Source organism: Mastigoproctus giganteus, chromosome 10, assembly GCF_048544385.1.
Source record: "Mastigoproctus giganteus isolate SK-2022 chromosome 10, ASM4854438v1, whole genome shotgun sequence".
NCBI classification, from domain to species: domain Eukaryota; kingdom Metazoa; phylum Arthropoda; class Arachnida; order Uropygi; family Thelyphonidae; genus Mastigoproctus; species Mastigoproctus giganteus.
This window is the reverse complement of record NC_143584.1, coordinates 127,783,802-127,804,833: the sequence shown is the minus strand read 5'-3', so window position 1 is coordinate 127,804,833 and position 21,032 is coordinate 127,783,802. Positions and strand designations below refer to the sequence as shown.

The following is a 21,032-nucleotide window of genomic DNA, read 5'->3' as shown; positions in this document are numbered from 1 at the left end:
CACATATTCCTATTTTTATAATAAATTCAGCTGCAGTTATTTTGTAATCAAGAGACCTGTCTATTGCTCCCATGGATCCATCACTCCAATGTTCTCTAACACTATAATTTAAACTAGATGTAATACAAAAATGTAAATTGGAACAATTATAGATACTATATGACAAATTAGATGAGAGTAATCTTACTTACTGGTAAATATGCAGTTATTAGAAAGGTCATACAAACTTGTATATAAATTATGAAGAGTGAAGAGTCTTGCCTTTATTAGCCCATTTCTTATGGGCTAATAAAGGCAAGACACTAGAAGAAATCCACAAAGAAATCATGACTATGGTAAAGCAGAAAGGAAGAGAGAAACAACTTGCAGGATGAACATCAGTCACTACTGTTAATGTTGCCAAAATTAAATGCATCATTAAAGGGAATCGATATGTATTAGTAAGGCCAAATGAAGCAAGGAAGTGGACCTTTTCCTGCATCAGCCAAAAATAAATAATAATATAAAATAAAATAAAAAAACAACAGAATATTCACCCCATTCCTATTCCCACAAGGTAACTATCCAACTTTGCTTTGAATTTAGCCAGACCCATTACATTTACCACTTTGGAAGGCAAAGTGTTATTCCAAGTTCTGCTATTCCCTGGTTCTTGTCTCGCCTGTGAGAGTGAACAGACCTTCCTCATTCATCTTTCTTAACCCATTCCATGCTTGATACACTTCAATCAGATTTCCCTTTAGATGTCTAGTTGTCAAACTTTGCAGTCTGAATAAGAGTTCAATGTAATTGGACTGCAAAGTTTGACAAAATGAGACCTGTGTATGACAAAACTTCTCTCCCAAATAAAAGCAAGGTCCAAGATCCCCAGTGAATAAAATATTCAAACACTTTCTGCAGGGAAAGTGATGTGCACAATCTTTTCTTGACTGATTTCACAAAACACTGTTAATGCCCAAACATACTGTCTAGTCTTATATGCCATAAGAACAAATCGACCACAACTCTTGAGTGTGTCATCATCATCTCAAATAACAAGACAAGGCCATACTGCAACTGACAGCAGACTGGGTGGAGCACTTTACTTTACAGCATCTAGCACTTCCAAGATTTGGTTTTTCCACCTTAAGACGTATCGATCATGAAAACATTTCCTTAACAAAAAAATTATATTAAAACAGTAGTGTGACAATGATGTTACTAGTGTCATGACATATTTGTGCAGCAGGGTTTCAAAAATATCATAAAATGGTGGGATAAATGTTTGCAGGTTCATGGCAATTATGTTGAGAAATAGACTACACATATCGTTACATAAATTCTTTTCTGTATCTTACTGACTTTTGAAAATAAAACATTAGAGACCCTGATATTCTGATTTGCCATCATATTTGCAATAAAACTACTTAAAAAATAATCTTTCAATCATTAATAGTTCATATTATAGAATTATAACATTTAGGATACCATGCATATATAGTGTTAATAAAAGGAACTTACCTAGTCTTTCCCTTTATTTTGGGAAGTCAGCATTAAATTAAAAAGTGATTCAATTACTATGCATAAAAATACATATATGAATAGTATAGCTGACACAATCAATTAAATAAACCTAGTTAGCACTCAGTTATGTAATAAGCAGATAATAAAATATTATCATCTTATTTCTCTACTTTTCTCTCATTAAAGGTGTAATGTTAGTCATTGGTAACTTTAGAAGTCACTGTAACATTTATAAAAACCCCATGCTTCCTCATTTCATCAAAAGTTAGGATATAATTTAATGTAATAAAGAAAGGATGCTAATTCAACTGAACATTATAAAATCTTGTTAATCCAACATCTGAAAACTCATACTATTTGATCATTTAAAGTTAATAACAGAACGTAAACTGGGAGATATAGTTTTGTGCTCTTTTAATTAAGATAATTTGAAATTCTGGTTTACTCTTAATGGAAAATTATGATTTAGTCCTTGTGAGTAGTTAAACCAGTTTAATTTTTTCCTTCTCTTTTATGCCGGATTACATCACTCTCAACAAGCAAGTGTAATGAACAGGCAGTAATAACTGTATCCCTGCACACGATCTCTCAACAGGCAGTAATAACTGCCTGTTGAGACATTGTGTGTCACTATCAACCAGTAGCTATTCTTTCTTGCTCCACATCACTAAACTTTAAATTTGGTGGCCTGGAGCAGGAAAGGCCAGTTCTTGTTTCATTTCATAAGAATTCAAGCAATTATGTTTTGATAACCATGTATTTGTGTGTAATGTTAAAATCTAAATTACATATATAATGTAATTTTCTGTGATTTCATTGTAAACTATCGATGAGAATCTCTGTAAAAAGAGATTTTAATAGTCTTCTGTAAGTTGATAATTTTTTTTTATTTTAACTGTGATTGTAATAGTTTACCATTAACTTTATCATTAATTTCCATCCAGCATCATATTAATGAAATTACAAACACATTTGGAATTCTGATGTTGGCATCATCCACATACCTTAAAAACTGTGATTTGATGTATTTGAAAAGCAAGCTGCAGAAGAGAAAGAAACTGGGAAAGTAAAGAGAATCCACAGTGTCAAATAGGCAGATTCAGAAAACAATTGTTTGGTTTTGCAAGGTTCGAGCTAATTAACCATCTCTAGGCTCCTACTGCAAAGGAGGAATAGAATTTCAATATTCCAAAAATGGACACAGAGATTTCAGTTGTGACATCATACAGCATGGCTTAACATAACAAAGCAGCAATCCTCACAGCAGAATGTGCTGGTTCCACAGGAAGTAGTTATTGTCGATGACTCTATTTTCAAAGAAATGGAAAGTAGCAATCCTGAAAGCAGAATGTGCTGGTCCCACAGAAAGTAGTTATTGTCAATAACTCAAAAATAGAGGAAATACATTATGCAAGAAGGATAAGTGGAATATCACCAAAATTTGTGTGCCAGGGAAAGAATAGATAACATTGTACAGCAAATATCATCCTAGGCTTTTCACACTAAGAAATACTGTTCAAGGATTAGCTGATATTGACAAGATGTTCTGAGGGGAACGATTTTTCAAATGACACAAATTTGTTTAGTTCAGCCTTAAATTTATTTAAGCTGTCAACTTCCACAACAACAGATAAAAGTTTGTTTCAACAATCCACCATCCGCTGGCTAAAGGCAAATTTCCACACAATCTATTCTACAACTGTCTTTTCTCAATTTGAATTTATGTCCCTCAGGTGCAGAATCTGAGCAAGAGAAAAAATCCCATCAGCACTGAGCTTGCTCAAACCATTCAAGGCCTTATACACCTCAATCAGATCACCTCGTAGGTGCCTAGTCTCCAGATGCCTCAATTTGCAGAACTTAAGCCTTTCTTGGTAACAATAACCCTTTGTTCCATTCATTAATCTCGTTGCCCTTCTCTGTACTTGTTCTAGCAGCTCTACATCTTTCCTAAAATGAGGCCTCCAGACCTGCATAACTACCCCCAGGTCTTTTTCATTATCCACTACCCTAAGTGTAGTACCGCAGAGTTGGTATGTTATTCTGGGGTTACTGCTACCCATAGCAGTACTTTGCATTTGTCAATGTTAAACTTCACTTGCCACCTCTCAGTCCATCTGCTCAACTTTTCTAGATCCTGTTGCTGTAGCATACCATCCTTACTGTCATTAACAACCCTACAAACTTTCATACCATCTGAAAACTTGCACATTAATCCTAAATAGGTTTTATTATGAATTATGGTATAACTTCAAATCTATAATGGCATAAGCCTTAAACGTACAAAACAAAGTACAGCACAAATAGGATTTCATGATAGATAAATAATGAATTAGCCAGTTTAACACAGTGGAAAAAGTTAAGAGTGATGAAAATAACTGAAGCATATAGCAGCTGCAAACTGATCTGTAATAGTATAACAAAAAGAAAAGTTTAGGCTGGCAAAGAATTCACATTTTTTACCAGCCTAAGGGTTAACATACAGGAATACAAAGAATGTGAATAAAGAGGAGAGAAGAACAAATGAGATTGCATCTTTGTGTAATGGGTACAGAAAAGTTTTAGATAACCCAACTGATGTTGCAAATGAATTGAAGGTACTGTGCATTGATATACATATAAATACAGAAGCAAAACCCTGGAGAGGAGAAACTGTGTGAGAAAATGGAAAACATGAAATTAGCAATACTGAAATTTCAGAAGATAATTTAAATTATTAGAAAAACTTTTTAGGCTCTCCTGGAGTGATGGTATATATATCCAGTAACTTTGAAGGAGACAGCAAGCAAGTGCATAGAACCATTAAGGTTAATTATGATAGCATCATTATACTCTGGGGAAATTCCCTATGATTGGAGAAGTGCTAATGTATTGCTAATACATAAAGGTGGCCCTAAGAGTGAAGTGGATAACAAATGACTGATCATTCTGACTTCAGCTGTTGTAGGGAAAAGCATGGAGACAATGCTTTTTGCTACTCTTATCAAGAATGCAACACAAGATCATTTAGACAAAAACAGGATGTTAAATGATATACAGTATAGTTTTGTAAAGGAAAAATCATGTTTAACTAATCTGGTTAGCTTTTTTGAAAGAGTCACTTTTGAGCTAGATGTAGCTAATATTTTTGGCATTGTTTACTTGGATTTCAGCAAAGCTTTTGATTCAGTCCTGAAAGGGAAATTACTGTACAATCTGTTAAATGCCAGAGTCACAGAGAAAATCCATATCTAGATCACAGGAGGGCTACAGAACAAGAGTTAGAGGGCTGTGATTAATGGATACTCTTAAAATTAGAGTAATATAAGAAGTGGGATAGTGGACATAATATCAAAATTTGCAGATGATGTCAAGATTGACAGAGTAGTTAATGATAAGAGCCAATCAGAAAAATGGCAGCTATGTTTTAATGTAGCAAACTGCTAGGGCTTATAATTGGGAAACAGAAAACCTAAAATAACTTATACATTTGGTGAAGTTGAACTACAAACAGCAGGGCCGACTGGGCTAGCCGGGTGGGTAAAGTGACTGCCTGGTAACCCAAGGGTTGTGGGTTCGAATCCTACCTCAGGCTTGGATCAGAGTAAATGCAAAAACTTTGGGAGGTGCATTATGGCCACAGAAGCTGATGCGCCAACAACTAACAAAAAAAAAAAAAAAAAACAGCAGAAAAAGAAAGGGATTTGGGAGTTGCAATATGGCAGATATAAAGTTCTCTGAATAGTGTTAAGAGACAAAAAAGAAGGCCCATGGTGTCCCACCAATGATTTATTGTACATCTGCTTGCAGAGATAGGAAGTTTTAATTCCACTGTATGAGACAATTGTAAGACCACATTTGGAATACTATGTTCAAGTATGAAGATTACACCTAAAAAACAAAAAGATAGAGCTTCTTGAAAGTGTTCAAAGACAAGCAGTGCACCTAGTTAGTAAAATCAGCAAAGTTGTATCCATTATGAGGAAAGACTTCAAATATGTGGGCTAGAGAGTTTGGTAACTAGGCATCTCAGAGGAGACTTGATTAAGGTGTATCACGCTCTGAGAGATGAAAATAAATAAATGAGGGTAGAATTAATGTTATAAATAATTAAGAACTATAGGACATAAATTCAAATTATGGGGGAAGTAGTATAGACTGGATTGCAACAAGTTTTCTTTTAGCCAGTGAGTTGTTATTTACTGGAATAAGTTACCTCTACGGACGGTCGAGGCTGAGGCTGACAGTTTGGGGAAATTCAAAGGTCAGCTAGATGGACACCCAAGTGAGGAGGGGGTTAGTTTTTTATTATTATTATTTATTTATTTATTTTAAACTACACAAAATTTGCAACTAACATCAAGGTAAGTCTGTGTACTTTCACTTGTGTAATAATCAAAAAAGAGATTCGACACTAAACACAAAGAAAACCTTTTTCTTGTTCACTGCACTGCCATCAGAACTGTGTTATATAAGTAATATTTAAACTACAAATATTAGCATATGTTTCTGGGAAATTTTTATTTTCTTGAAATATATGTTTGCATACTTTTTTTGGGAAAAAAAAGGTGGTTAACATTATAAAATGCTATTTGATTTATGTAGCATTACTTACATATTTATATATTATATTCAGATTCTCTTTTGATTATGTTAATTTTCATTTTATTGTTCCAAACTGGAATTTCCATAACTTACCTGCTCTGAAATAACAGGCGCAGGAAAATTACCAGTCTCAGAAAGTACTTTCATCATGCTCTGCGCCAACTTAAATTTACGATATGCCAATTCAGTTTCTCGCCTTTCATGTTTACGCTTATGGGAATACAGCTGACCACTTGAATGAAGAACATAAGTACACCCTGGATAAAAAAAAAGCATATGATGATAATTCATTTAATTAATATATTTTCCTTTTTTGATGTTACCATAAACTTTATTTCTCATCTATCCGTTAATAAAACTACAATAACACTTGATATTATTCAGATGAAATAATAATATATCTCAGTTTGTTATTAGATATATAATCAGGGATATTTATATTTCTGGTACAATTCTAGCACTTGAATATGTTTACTGTCAGGAAAATTTACAGAGATGGTCAGTATATTTCTGGAATATATCAATTTTGATGATAAAAGTTCAAAATTAAAGCAATAAAATAATATCAGTTTGAAATACTAATAATAAATATAGGATTTCTACAAACAAAAAAGATATGAACTTGGAAATTTCCATAATAAAAGCCTATAAAAACAATTGAATGTAACAGTTTATAGCAGAATCCTTGTTACTAGAAGCCTAGGGCTTCTGCTATTATATTCAATTGCCTTCAATTACATAATAAATCACAACGCAATGAATTTTCTATTACCCCCAGAAATTAACTAATACCATCAAAAGCACTGTCTAGCTTGAAAACTCTATGTTCAAATCATAGAGAAGAGTTTTGACCTGATGTAACAATTCCAAGACAGTGATGAGAGTATAATATATAGTATTTCCTATTAACATTTAAGAGGTTTTGATTTTGAACTGATCTCCTAATTTCATTTTGCTCCAGATTTTTATACTATTCTTTATAATTTCTGTTATATCAGCTTTTATATACTTAGCATTAGTAGAGGCAAATGATGCAAGAAAGCAAGCTTATGTACAGCATCAGCCAAAATAAAAACCCTTCCCATTTCACTGATCCAGTTGTTCCAAATGTTCATCTAGTTCTGCCTTTAATTTATTTAAGCTATGAACTTCCAAAACAACAACAACAGATGGAAGTTTGTTCCAGCAATCAACTACCCGCTGGCTAAAGGCAAACTTCCGCACATCTATTCTACAACTGTCTTTCTTCAGTTTGAATCTATGCCCCCTCAGGTTTGTAATCTGAGCAAGAGGAAGAATTCCATCAGCAATGAGCCTACTCAATCCATTCAAAGCCTTATACACCCCAATCAGATTGCCCTGCAGGTGCCTAGTCTCCAGAAGCTGCAGTTTGCAGAACTTAAGCCTTTCTTCATGAATAGTTCCCTTTGTTCCCTTCATTTCTTTTTGTTGCCCTTCTCTGTAATCATTCTAGTAACTCTACATCCTTCCTAAAATGAGGCTTCCAGACCTATACGCAGTACTCAAGGTGTGGCCTGACCATTGCCTTATACAAGGCGATAATCACCTCCTTATTCCTGTATATCATTGACAAGACCCCATGACCTACTCTGGCAGCCTGTCTGCACTGCTCAGAAAATTTCATATCTGAGTGTAACACCACCCAGTTGGTACATTTCCCTTGGGTTACTGCTACCCGTATGCAGTACTTTGCATTTGTCAATGTTAAACTTCAGTTGCCACTTCTGAGCCCATCTGCCCAACTTTTCCAGATCCTGTTGCAGCAGCATACTGTCATTACTGTTATTAACAACCCTGCCAACCTTTGTATCATTTGCAAGCTTTGACATTAAGCTTGATATACCTTCATCAATATCATTGACAAATATACGAAACAACAATGGGCCCAACACCGAACCCTGAGGACCACTATAACATTAGTCCTCTTAAATAATTTTTTTAAAATAATATTCGATCAATTTTTTGTTTCGTTTGTTGTGACTTTTTTTTTAAAGCTGCGAAATCTCTCAAGTTCCTTAATAATACCAATTTGATTAATTATATCATATTCTTCCTGGTGTTCTGCCATTTCAGTGCTGTTTCTTTTTTTGACATCTTACCATAAAAAACTGAGAAAAATAATAAATCGCACAGTTTCGGGCTAATATTATTCTCACTGAATCTGGAGCTAAACCAAACATAATATGAAATAAAGAGAACAAAATATGTCATGGAAAATTGGGTTCACAAAAGCGAATGACTAAATTCTATCACTTATCGTTCAACTATTGAGTGCCAGGCACTCAGGATGAAGGGTCTGTAGTCACGAATGGTCGTTAGTGTAGTATCTCAAATAGAGAGCTTTACGGTAACTGAAAAAAAGTTTCTAATACCCTGGCTTGGCCTAAAACTGAGGAGCTAACGAAAATGTTGTCTATTTGAGTCTTTCCAGTTGTTGTGAATGACAAGGGTGGGAGAAGCGACTCTGACTTCTTCCTGGAGAAGCAACTGGCAGGTGAGGGCCATGCAAGACCCCATGCAGGTTCCTCCCCACCACCACTGCTGCTGCCTCAACACCGGCTCTCTGAGTATCTCTTTGCCAGGACAACGCCAGCTTTGAAAATTGTTAAAAAACACTTCTCCTCACAAAATTTATAAATGACCATTTAGCAACCTTCTTTGTACGAAGTAACTCACCAATAGGAGAGTTACTTAGTACAAAGAAGCACGCTATCAAAGTGTAATAAAAAAATAGGTTTTTTAATTTTAACACAAAAAAGTAAATGATAGATTTCAATCAGAATAGTTTTCCCTTGATAAGCATTGAATAATGCATAGCTACTGTGATTTTTAAATTTTTAGTTCTATTAGCGATGGAAATAGAAGGGGGGACACAAAAATTACTCGCATTTTCCTCTCTGGTGCCACCATTTTTAATTTTAAAAATATTTTAAACCTACTTGTTGAGCTCTTTCCAATGGTCTATAATAAGCTATAGGTTGTCAACATTTTTGTCCCCCATTTCTCAGACAAATTTTTGTCAATAGCGATCAATATGGTGTTATGTTGGCCCACATGATGTACAAACCCATGCAAAATTTCAAGTCAATAGGTTGAGTGGTTCCAGGGATACAATGCTGTGACAGACAGACAGACAACCGGGTAACATTATAAGGGTCCTTCGTTAGACAGTAAAAAAGAAGAAGAACCAGCCTTTCAAATTATTCCATATAACCGAAGTTCTACTGTATAACATTAAGTAATGTACGTATTGCCTTACAATTTCAGCTGCATTTGATTTTTTTTCTCAAATTAATTGAATTTTTCCATTTTATGTGATTAACAGAAGTGAAAAGTAAATAAACAATTACATTTTCACTAATTAATAATATTGTTTTCACTTCACCAAATATACTGCACAACATAATATTAATAACTTTTATAATATACTTTGCTGATTTTAATAAAAAAATTTAAATACATATTTCACAGACCTTCTGCAATTAATAGAATAAACAAAGAGAAATAATTTTTAATTTACATATTCAATAAACGAATAACAAGAAACCACACTCAAACTTTTCAAAAAGCAGTGGCTGCTTTTTTTTTTTTTTTGAAGAGTAGATGCATGATACATAAACTGAGTATTTCATTTCTGTGCATCCACATGCTGCCCATTATTCCTCCAATTTGCATATAATAAGTACAGATCTTTCTAAAAGAACCAAAATAAAATATGTTCAATGGGTGTCGAGTTGTTCCATGTAGATAGACTTTTCATTGTGGATATGCTGAAACTAATAGGTGATATATGCATTTGTGAATATGACTCAAAAAAAATTACTTAGTCCTCTAAATAGATCATTAGATAACCTGGCTTATACCAGATTTGCCTGTGTAGGGAGGAGTGAGGTGAGTGGATGAGAATGTAAAGATCATGAGGAACTGCAATTATAGAGATTATGCTGCTTCTGTCTGAATGCGCAATATTTATGGTTTCTCAACTGCTGGCTTGTGAAACTTTCATTGCCATATAGTCTACCTACCAGCCTTTAAAGCTCAAGCACAGCATTTGCTGATACTGTGTCAATTTGTGAATGTAGCTAAAATGCTTACATACTGTCCTGCTCTCCCCAGGAGTGAGGTATCTTGAGGAAGCCTTAATTTCCAGCCTTTAAATCCTTCATAACCAACCCTTTCAAACGTACCTTGCTATCTTCTGCTTTCCCCAGAGGCTTCCAGGAATAGAATTTAAGGGATCTCTCTCACTGTTATCTCCTTACTTACAAAACAATGTTTGAATAAAACTGAAATAAAAAGTTTGACACCATAACTGTGACCATTTTTATGAACTTATTTTTTGCATGTACCTTAGATAGGGTGACTCCTGAACTCAGCCATTATTTTTCACACAATGAAATATCCAACATAATAAAAATAGGCTAAAAGTAAAACTTTTATTAACATAAATCAATTTTTAAAGAGAAATTAGCCAACATATACTCACCAGGCCTAATACAATGGATATGATTACACACACGAGAAAATCTGCAATTTTCAAAAGGGCAGTGTTCATGCTTCATAAACTTTTTAAAGCCATCTCTGTTCAACTGTTCATCCTTGATGTGATAGGATTTATGTTTTTCTACATAAAAGAAACATATTATTATAAATTATCCAAAATCTAAAAATATTAATTTTTTATTTCTGTTATTGTGATAGACCTAAGAGGAAATATGACAACCATCATATTTCCTCTTAGACTTGCTTGTGACATATTTAATCTGAAATATTTGCGGTTTTTGTGTACTGCAAAACGGATGGCCATTTTTTTTCTGCTGGAACATTGTGTTTGTTCGTTATTTGGTTTTTAGGAGCATTAGCAACTAAGGCCATATTGCTCCAGGGATATGTGGTGGTCATTCCCTGACTTTTCTGCATCCTCCGTATTTGGTGGTCATAGGCTCGAACCCGGTCTAATCAAGAAGTGTGTGCTACACACTGTTACTCCTGCTCACCTGGCTATGGAGGCGCCGGAACATTGTGTGATGTATTTGTAATCAGTATAAGGTATTTGGATGTCTGATAGTATGAGACTGGTATTCTTGTAAGAAAAGTCTGCTTGTTCATTTCCTGTGATTCCAGCATGCTCGGGTATCCAACAGAAGATTATCTCTGCCTGTTTGTATGAAGCTGCCCTGCTTACACTACATGGTTTATTCTGATATAAATTATTCCATTTGGGTAAGAACAGGTATTGTCATATGGGATGTGGGAAACTTCTCACTTTAGCTGAACAGTTTAATAGCAGATTGGTTGGTTGGTTTGGATTTTATTGGCGCACTAGCTACTAAGGCTATAATGCGCCAAGACCATTTAATAGCAGAGCATGCCAATGAAGGTGTAACAGAGGTTCATGTGCTTTCATACAAAGACTGAGCTGGTGATGCATGAAAAGCCCCTAGTGCAATCTGTAAAACATTGTGAGTCACAGGGTCTAGATTTAATTAACTGGACTATGGAGACTCAGTCTAATCAAGATTTCTACAGAAACCTACACCCCAAATGACCAACCAAGAAACAATACAGATTATAACTCCAACCTGCAGTACTGTTGTTTCTTTCATACTACAGTACTCCAACCTGCAGTACTGTAGTATGAAAGAAACAACCAAAGAAATGCTCCATCCTCTAGTGGTGCCCAAAGCTTGATAATCTCCAGTGATCAGCGCACCTTTGTGACTTCTGAAATTCCTTTCTCACCTGTGTGAAAGGAATTTCAGAGATCACAAAGGAACTGGCCAGTAAATGTACTTAGAGATGTTATAGAAATCTGAGGAACACTTGTACATCTAAGATTAGACAAAAAGTAAAAAAATCCTAGCGGGCATCAGATGTTATTCCGGATCATTACTAATATACTGCCAAGAAGTGACATCGTTAATGCTACAGTTATGATAGTACTCCAACCCATATTTGGGAGAATACCATAAACAACATGCTGGATGCCTTGTTGCAAACTGATCGGCAGGTCGTAACATCTCATCAAGTACAAATCTGCCCTGATAATGACTTATATAGCAGTAACAGCACTGAATCACCTTTCGTCTTAGATGAACTAAAAGCAGCAATTGACTTGATGACCAAGACAAATAAATGTCATGGCCATGGTCTCGGGGAGACTGAGGTTATCAAAAAATTTGCTGAAAGCTACCCAGACCATTTACTAGAATTGTTCAACAACTGCTTAGCAACAGAAATATTTGAACACCTGGAAGAAGGCAAATCTTAGACTCATTCTGAAAAATCAAAAAAAAGCCATGACAGACAAGTTCTCAGAGGCCTATAGCACTTTTACCATTCTAGGCAAGTTATTAGAAAACTTACTACTATACAGGCTTAAAACTTACTACTCTGAGCTAACTTACAGTCCAGTAACCAATCTGGTTTCAAACTAGGCAACTAAACAGTTGGTGCAATGCATTATATAATAACACAAGCTAAAACACAGAGGAAAAGGGTTCCTCCGTAGCCAGGTGGGCAGCAGTGCGTGGCACATGCTTCTTGATTAGACTGGGGTTCGAGCCCGTGACCACCAAATACGGAGGATGCGGAAAGGTCAGGGAATGACCACTGCATATTCCTGGAGCAATATGGCCTTAGTTGATAATGCTCCTAAAAACCAAATAACAACAACAACAACAACAACAGAGGAAAAGTACATTCTGGCTATATCAGTGGACTTTGCAGATGCATATAACAGCTTATGGTGGCCAAGTGTTCTGAGAAGGCTATACCATGGTCTCAAAGACTACCTCTGAAATAGACAAGTCACAGTGTGCACAAAGTATCAGATCACCCACCCTGTGACCAAAGGCTGCCCACAGGATTCCAGTATTGGGTCCATATTTTTGGATCAGAGTACTTGATGAATTCATGAGCCTATATCCCAGTCCAACAAAGTTGCCTTCATGGACAACCCTGCCCTCCTTGTTAAAGGAAACACCAGAGGGATAACTGAAGATTGTGCCAGCTCTGCACTGCAAAAATGGCCAACCCACAAGCTTAAAATATCTACAGAAAAAAAACTAAGACTACTCTTTTCAAAGGTATCTTAGATCCTAGAAGACCACCACTAATAAGAATATCCAGTAATTCAATAAAAATGGTTCAAGAACTAAAATATCTAGGAGCGGTGTTTAACACCAAAGTATCATTTTTACCACATCTCAACTAACTCTGTAAGAGGATATGCAACTATGCATGTTTGATTTTCCAAATCAGCAGGTCTGATTGGGGACTAAATAATAACTTTAATGCTGATCTATAAAACAATATTGCTATCAATTATCTATGGAGCTACCATATGGTTTCACAAGACACCATTGGATAAAAACAAGCAAAAAGTAAACTCTATATAAAGAATAATATTAGTAGCTATAACAAGAGCTTGTTGTACAGTTAGTAAGCCTGCTCTCCAAGTAATAGCAGGCACATTCCCATTGATCTAGACATTGAGCATAGAGACCTAAACCATTGCCTAAACCGACAAATATACAGACAAATACAATAACTAGAGCCACAGGCAGAGGTGAAGGTAATTCTTGTACTGCTTCTATTGGAAGATACAGCAGCCTAGAAAGAAAGGTGTCGGAGATTTCAAGCCCTGCTGTGGGTCATCATGCAGGAAATTCAAGGCTTTAAACACCTCAATTGGATCTCCCCACAGGTGCCTAGTCTCAAGATGCTGCAATTTGCAGAACTGAAGTCTTTCTAGGTAAGAGCACCCTTTTGTTCCCTTCACCAGTCAATGTTTCTGCATATCATTGACAAAACCCTGTGAGCTGTCCTGGCAGCATATCTCCACTGTTCAGAGAATTTCAGGTCTGACTGCACAATTACCCCCAGGTCTTTTTCATTTTCCACTACCTTAAGCATAGTACCACACTGTTGATAAGTTACTCTGGGGTTACTGCTACCCATATGCAGAATTAGACCTGTATCAGGCCCAGCACTTGCTGGATTGGCAACCTGGCCCTATCCTTCTCACACAATGTGTGGCCTTCCTATTTCTTACTAATATCCCCTCTTCAGTTTTGCCTAAAGGCAGGGGGCCATACTGTGCTCCCAAACCTCAATCTTGTGGATGTCTACCCCTGTGTAACTGTTATTCCCTCTCCTGTTCTTGGTCTTTCTCTCCTGCACTTCTCCAACAATTTTATTTATTTATTTTTACCTGGGAAGCTCAAGCAATCCTGGGGTTTACCCTGCAAGAGTACTTATTCCTCTCTACTTCCTGGCCTGGCACCACACACCAACAGATGGGAAATAAGCGGTTGGTGGTGTTCCACAGGCTGCCTGGCTAAGAGGCTAGATGAACAATGTAACGACACAACCTATCACTAACGCACCCTAACCCTTCTGGTATTTACAGAGTTTCTATATGACACAGGAGAATGTGTCAGAGTTGGGGAGACCTAGGTGCTGCTTGTTGTGTAACACTAAACTAAACTAAAGTCTAATAAAGATCTAATTAATGAATGGTATGTATGTGTAGCAGCAGGTAATGATCTGTACCAATGACATAGCAGAAATTACCCTAGGATTTAATTTCTTTAGACTTGTTGTACAAATATGGTTAATTAGATAGTATGAACCAGAGCTGTAATGCTCAATGTCATGATCCCAGGAATGAAAATTCCTGGGATCACGACATACGGTTGAAAAGCGTTGTCAGCTTCAGGAAGGAAATCAGTTTGCAATTTTTTCGTTAAATTCTTTTAATTAATTTTCTTATTTTTAAGAAAATTAATTAAAATTTAATTTGTGTTAAATTGATTTTTATTTATTTGTTACTCTAATGTAAGATTTTTGATTTTTTCGTTTTAATTTCTGGAGAGTATCATACAGAAGTGTTCTACGTACTATATTGAGGTAAACTCTTATCATTTTACAAATACGGATATGCAAAATCGTCTGAGTATAGATATGTTTTAAGTGTGTCAGAAATACATTTGGTAAATGAATTGATCCCAGTGGCAAAGAGCATGACCCTAAGCACAACCCTGGGGACTCCTTCTCACACATATGTTTGGAAGAAAGCAGGATGAATATGTACAGGAAAGGATCTGTTGATCAAAAAGTTCCAGATAAATTTTGGCAGATGACCTTGAAGGCCAGATTCGTACAGGTCATGAATTATCCAATATTGCCAAGTTGTGTTGAAAGCTTTTTCAATGTTAAAACATATCATCATTAAGTGTTCGTACCCAAGAAATGCATTTTGAATGTTTGCTTCAGCTTTGACCACAAGATCAAGTGTTAACCTAGCTCTTCAAAAGCCATACTGATTTCAACAAAAAATGTTTTCACTCTCCAGGAACCATGTCACCCTGACATTTTCTCCATTGTTTTTCCTAAACAGCTAGTTAAAGCTATAGGTTAGTAATTTGTTGAATCAGTATAGCTTTGGGAATGCTAATAAAATAGAATGACATCAGTTAGTAGTGTAGTAATCCTCATCAAAGATTCCATTAAATAGTTGTAGAAGAGTAGTTAGAGACTCAACTAATCAAACATGGCATAATAAACTCCATCAAGACCTGCAGCACTATTTTTTGATCTTGCAAGCACACTGCATAACTTGGTCGCAGTAAGAGGTACATTATATGGAAGTTGGCATGTGGTATTAAAATACAAATTATATTTTTCTGTCTGCACTTTATGTGACTAAAAGGTTAGCTCGTATGCAGTTACAGCTGAAAGCTTTCAAACCTTTCACCTAAAGAATTGGCAATTTCAAGAGGATCAAGGATTTCTTTGATCCTCTTGAAATTGTGCTGGAATTGTACTAGAAGCAGTACCAGAGTGGTAGGAGGATATTTCTCATTAATTCTTTTTATTTTAGTCAAAGCTATTACAATGTCTGTGGATCTGTTTATAGTGGATGCATATCAGGCTCATGCTTCTTTCTTACTCATTCACCATAAAAGCTGAGCTTTAGCGCTTGCCTTTTTAAACTGTATCAGGTTAACAGTGGTTGGGTGTTTGCAAAATAAATTCTAATATTCATTCTTCTCTTTTTTGCCATTGCTATATGCTTCATTCAATCACATTTTTGGGTGGCACTGGGTTTTGGCAGACAATTTTGATATGGTGAATTCTGCAGCTACTATTACCTGGTGAGTGAGAGTTTATCACAAAGTCGATGGTGAGAGATGAGATGGTATGAATATCTAAATGCGCCAATTTTTGATATTTCATCCAGTTAGCTTTGTCAAACCACTACAAACCTCATTTTTCCTATAGAATCATAGGTAAACGCCATAGCCTAACTGTAACTTTCACACTATTTTTATTTAAGTTTGAGGAGGAGAGTAAGTCCAGGGTGTGCGTACCACAGGGGTGGTCAATGTTATGAGGGTTATCAGTACCTGTAGTTAAATTGAAACAAGTCTGGAGAGCATACCTAAAGGTCAATTGTAGATGTTTATCTAACAGAGAGATACATGTATGTGTGTCATTGTTTAACAACATTAAATTGTGCTTTGAGAAATTTTTCATTAATTGTCCTCTCTTATCAAGATTACAGTAACCCTACAGGGAGTGATGCCCACTCCAATTATACAAGATACAAAAAAGGAGTTGTTAACTGAGTAACTAAATCATCCAAATCAGCAAGAGTGTATGAATTATGGGTGAGAAATATAAAGAAACTATTGTTATTGCTTTCCCAACTATAACTTGTTCACAAAGACTGCTTGAGAGTGCTCAAAATTTTGGTGCTTAGAAATAAAACTATCACTTGGAAAGAACACTATATATCACACAGAGAAAATCTCTTGTCAGTATTGCTCAGCAGTCAGTGCCACCAACAGCTGTATAACTGAAGAGACTGTGCACTGATAGAAGAATGAACTGCATGTAGTTGCTGATATTGGCATTAGACAAGGAGAGAACTTCTGTCAGTGGACAAAGCAATTTTCAAGAAAGGTATGCAATTAATCTATGGAGGTCTCAACATCATTGTCCTGGGATATATTATCAAAGTAGTGTTCTAATTTCACAACTTCCTGTAACTAATTCCATCAGGTTTGCTCTGATTTTGTTTACTATTATGCTTATTTATTAACTTAGGATGTAATGTTTGGGGACAGTTAGCATGGGAAGATGTCTGCAATGTCAGCTAAGATAAAGTAGAGGTCATTTGCATTTAAACATAAACTGGAAATAGCCAAATATAGGTTTCTAATGCTAATCAAAAAAAAAAATTGTGCTTTGGATCAAGCCACTACAAACCTCATTTTTCCTATAGAATCATGTGTAAACACCACAGCCTAACTGTAACCAGAAGAAAATTTGATATAAATGAAATAAGGAGTACCAGTAAGTACCCTAAAACATCAAAGAGGGGACCCACCAGCATGTTCATTTTGTTCAAATATATGTTGTGTTTGAGAAAGTTAAGCTTATTGTCAAGTATGAATCAGTAGCAGATAATGAACAGTTTACAACTGTGATTTGGAATCTGTGTGCAATTTTAAATTTTTTGAAGTGTATTAACAGTATATTTCAGTGGAGATAAACTGTAAGCTTTCCTTAGCATCCTTCCTTCAACCTTGTTTATTGAAACGCATAACTTTACTTCAAAAGAACACATTCTCTTAGTAACATAATATTGTGAAGTCATCTGAATATAAATATGTTTCTACAGTACTTGGAAATAGTTTGTGATATACAGTTTATTCTGACTGCAAAAAGAGTGGCAATAAGGAGTGATTCCTGTGGCACACTCTCTTCATGAACAAGAACCAAGAGAGAGCATTTTGATAATGAACTTAAAATATTCTAGATTCAAACTGAATATCAACAAGTATCCTCCGACTTCATAACTTTCAACTCCACACACACGGTAGGTAAAGAACCTATGGTACAAAAGTACCATAGGTTGTTATACCTTTCAAGTTTGGGATCTCCACCATAAAAAGTTATCCACAAGGATGGGATGGCTGGACAACATAGTTAAAAATATGTGATGAGAGAGAAGTAAAATGTGTTCAATAACAGTTTACTGTCTTTTGGATGCAACCTAATCCAGTGCCCCGCAGGTGTACAGTGAAGTTGAGGTCCAAGCTCTGGGCTAACCAGCCCAACTTTGACATGATTACCCACAAATCAGTCCTGAATGGCCCTTCCAGCTATCATGCTGCTGCTGATTCCTGTAGCAATACCACAGTATATAGGTTATGTATAACTGTCCAAAATGTCTACCTTTCAAACTGGCAGTGACAGCTGCTTTTCAGGAGGAACAGAGGCAAATTCCAACCAACAGCTAATGGAAGTTGAAAGAAGTACGCCCAGGAGGGATGAGGCTGTCCTACATAAAAAAGGTTCTATTATGTATTTGATTTTTGAATTTAAAACCCTTTTTGCAACTACATGGTTTGGTCTTAATATAAAATGAAACCTAGGTTACTAGCATATCATATTATGCATAGAAGTGGTGGCTTGTTTAGCCTTTTCTGTTCTGCAATATTATAATAAAGGGGTGTAGCAAGTTTGCAGTGGAATGGACTTTGTTGGACCTGTAACGATGGGTAGTCAATTACCTTGTGGGGTTTTAAGAGACAAAAAAAAAAAAAAAAAAAAAGGGTACCATGGAAAGGTTGGTTTTTAAAGCAGATGTGGAAGCCAAGTGCATAGAAAAGTTGAGGGTGATCAGATGAGTGATATTCAAATTCATGCAATTTAAAACCTTCATTGCACTTCAATCCCCTTTAAGAGTGTAGGGTGAAACTGACTCCAAACTTCAGTAGCACATTCAAATGATCTCACAAGCATAATAAAAAACAGGATCAAGACTCGACTGGAGTAAACAGAATGGGTCAGACTGGAATGGTTTGGGTCCATGGGTGTTTAAGGCCATACTGCACCAGTTCAAATGATAAAGGTAGTGAACTCTCAAGAGTAAAATTTTCCAGAGGGAGATTTTACAGGTCTATCTTAAAAAGATTTTCAGGCAAGGTTTGGAAAACAGTGACAACTAGGCGGAATGGTAAAGGAAAAAATATCCTTTACAGTTTCTTCATCACTTAAAAGTTGTTGAAATGTATATAATTCCCCTGCTCAGTCCAAACTTGATACATAGCTGGTACTCATAATTAGAGAAGGAACATCAAATGAGAAATCCTCTTGGGGAAGCCAAATAACTTCTATGCCTTTGTCATGGTGGCGGTGTCATGGAGTTGAGGAGACTGTATGATAAATAGGAATGCAGCACTTGATAGGAGAAAAATCCACTAAGAGAACTGTGATAGGACTCAGACATTTCATCTAAGTAGAGAAAAACTACAGTTTCTGGCAATCAGTAAAGTTCATGACAGAATACCTATTCAGGCTGGAAGAAAGCTTTTACCTACTGTGTTAAAGAAGAAGACTGTTTATGAATATCTTAAAATCTATTAAGTCCTCAAAAGAGTAAACAAAGAGTCACTCAACTGCGGAGCATTTACTGAACTGCTGACATAAGCAAGAGAATACTGTTAATCTGTCTAAAGTAGCATGGGGTTCGAGGGCAACCCTTAACCTCATATTTTTATACCTTTTCTATACAAGTTTATTTCTGTCTGAATCCAATAAGACTGTATTTTCAGAGACATTTTGAATTTCACATCTAGAGAAATAAAATCTGCTAACTGGTAAAAGACACATTTTCTATGCCTAGTAAAACCACATTTACTGGCATTAAGAACCTCTTTAGAAGCTCTGCCAACCATCCCTCCCTAGGTTATCACAAATCTAAATGTAAGTACTATATTGGGCAAACACTGCAACAACTCCACATGGATTGAAGAGCACATGAATCCCACTCACTTGGGCAACATATGGAGTGATGTGGCACATCACAGTTCATTCATGCTAATCCTGAAATATCCAATATTGTCCATCATCACAGAAGAGACTACTGAAGGATACCACATCCAAAGAGAACCACCCAAAGCTGCAAACAGGAACAGGGGCAAAATTAGTATTGGCATTAGTAAGGCCAAATGATGCAAGGAAGCAAAGCTTGTCCTGCATCAGCCAAAAAATAAATAAATAAATAAAATAATAATAATAATGAGAGACAAAAAACAAAGCAAAACAGAATATGCATAATATTTCCATTTCACAAAGTGCCCATCCAATCCTGCTTCGAACTCAGCCAGACTCACTGCCTCTGACACATTGGGAGGCAACTTATTCCAGTGTTTAATGCCTGCTGCCCATAGGGGAACTCTGTGAGATCCAGCCTAGTGCTGTTCTGTGCAATTTTACATTTGGGGCTCCTGGTTTTTGTCTCATCTACAAGGATGATGTAGACTTAGTATTAAGGAGAACAGTCCTTCCTAATTCATTTTACTCAACCCTTCAGCACCTTATAACACCTCAATCAAATCCTCCTTAATATCCAGTTTTCAAACTTTGCAGCCCACACTTTCTAAGCCATTTTCCATATGTATATTGATTTGCACTCATTTTTTTTTTAGGTAGTCTTTAGATTCGAATACAATATTCAAATTCAGTCTAACAGTCGCCTTGTATAGATGGCTAATGACATCCTTCTTCCTACTAGCAAAGGTCCTATAAATATCACGGAAAGGACAACACATGCCTTCCTAGCTGCCTGTTTACACTGCATGGAAAATTTCATATCATACAAAAAGTAACCACCGAAGGCAGGCTTTTTTCTCCATGAATCACCCACTTTTAGCTCCTTTTCCTCTAGTTTATAGATGGCTCCACGATTTCTACTTCCAAAATGCACAGACTTGCCATATTTCTGGATGATATTAAACAATAAATTCAAATATTTTCGAAGCAACATGGCCTGCCTCTAATTGTTAACCATCTTTCCCACCTTCATAATACTATCAAACTTTGACAGCGTCCCCTCATCATTTATG

General features: G+C 36.0%; 1 protein-coding gene across 2 annotated transcripts in view; it reads right to left on the bottom strand.

The window, feature by feature from the left end:
* Positions 1 to 21,032, bottom strand: part of LOC150079281 (zinc finger protein castor homolog 1-like) — a 448,513-nt gene that overhangs the window by 70,972 nt on the left and 356,509 nt on the right. For both annotated transcript variants that reach the window (XM_090383869.1, XM_090383870.1), the window contains 2 exons: positions 10,595 to 10,732; positions 6,181 to 6,344 (listed from right to left, as the gene is read on the bottom strand). In XM_090383869.1, coding sequence (XP_090239995.1) covers positions 6,181 to 6,344; positions 10,595 to 10,732 — 302 coding nt within the window. The remainder of the gene's footprint in view (positions 1 to 6,180; positions 6,345 to 10,594; positions 10,733 to 21,032) is intronic.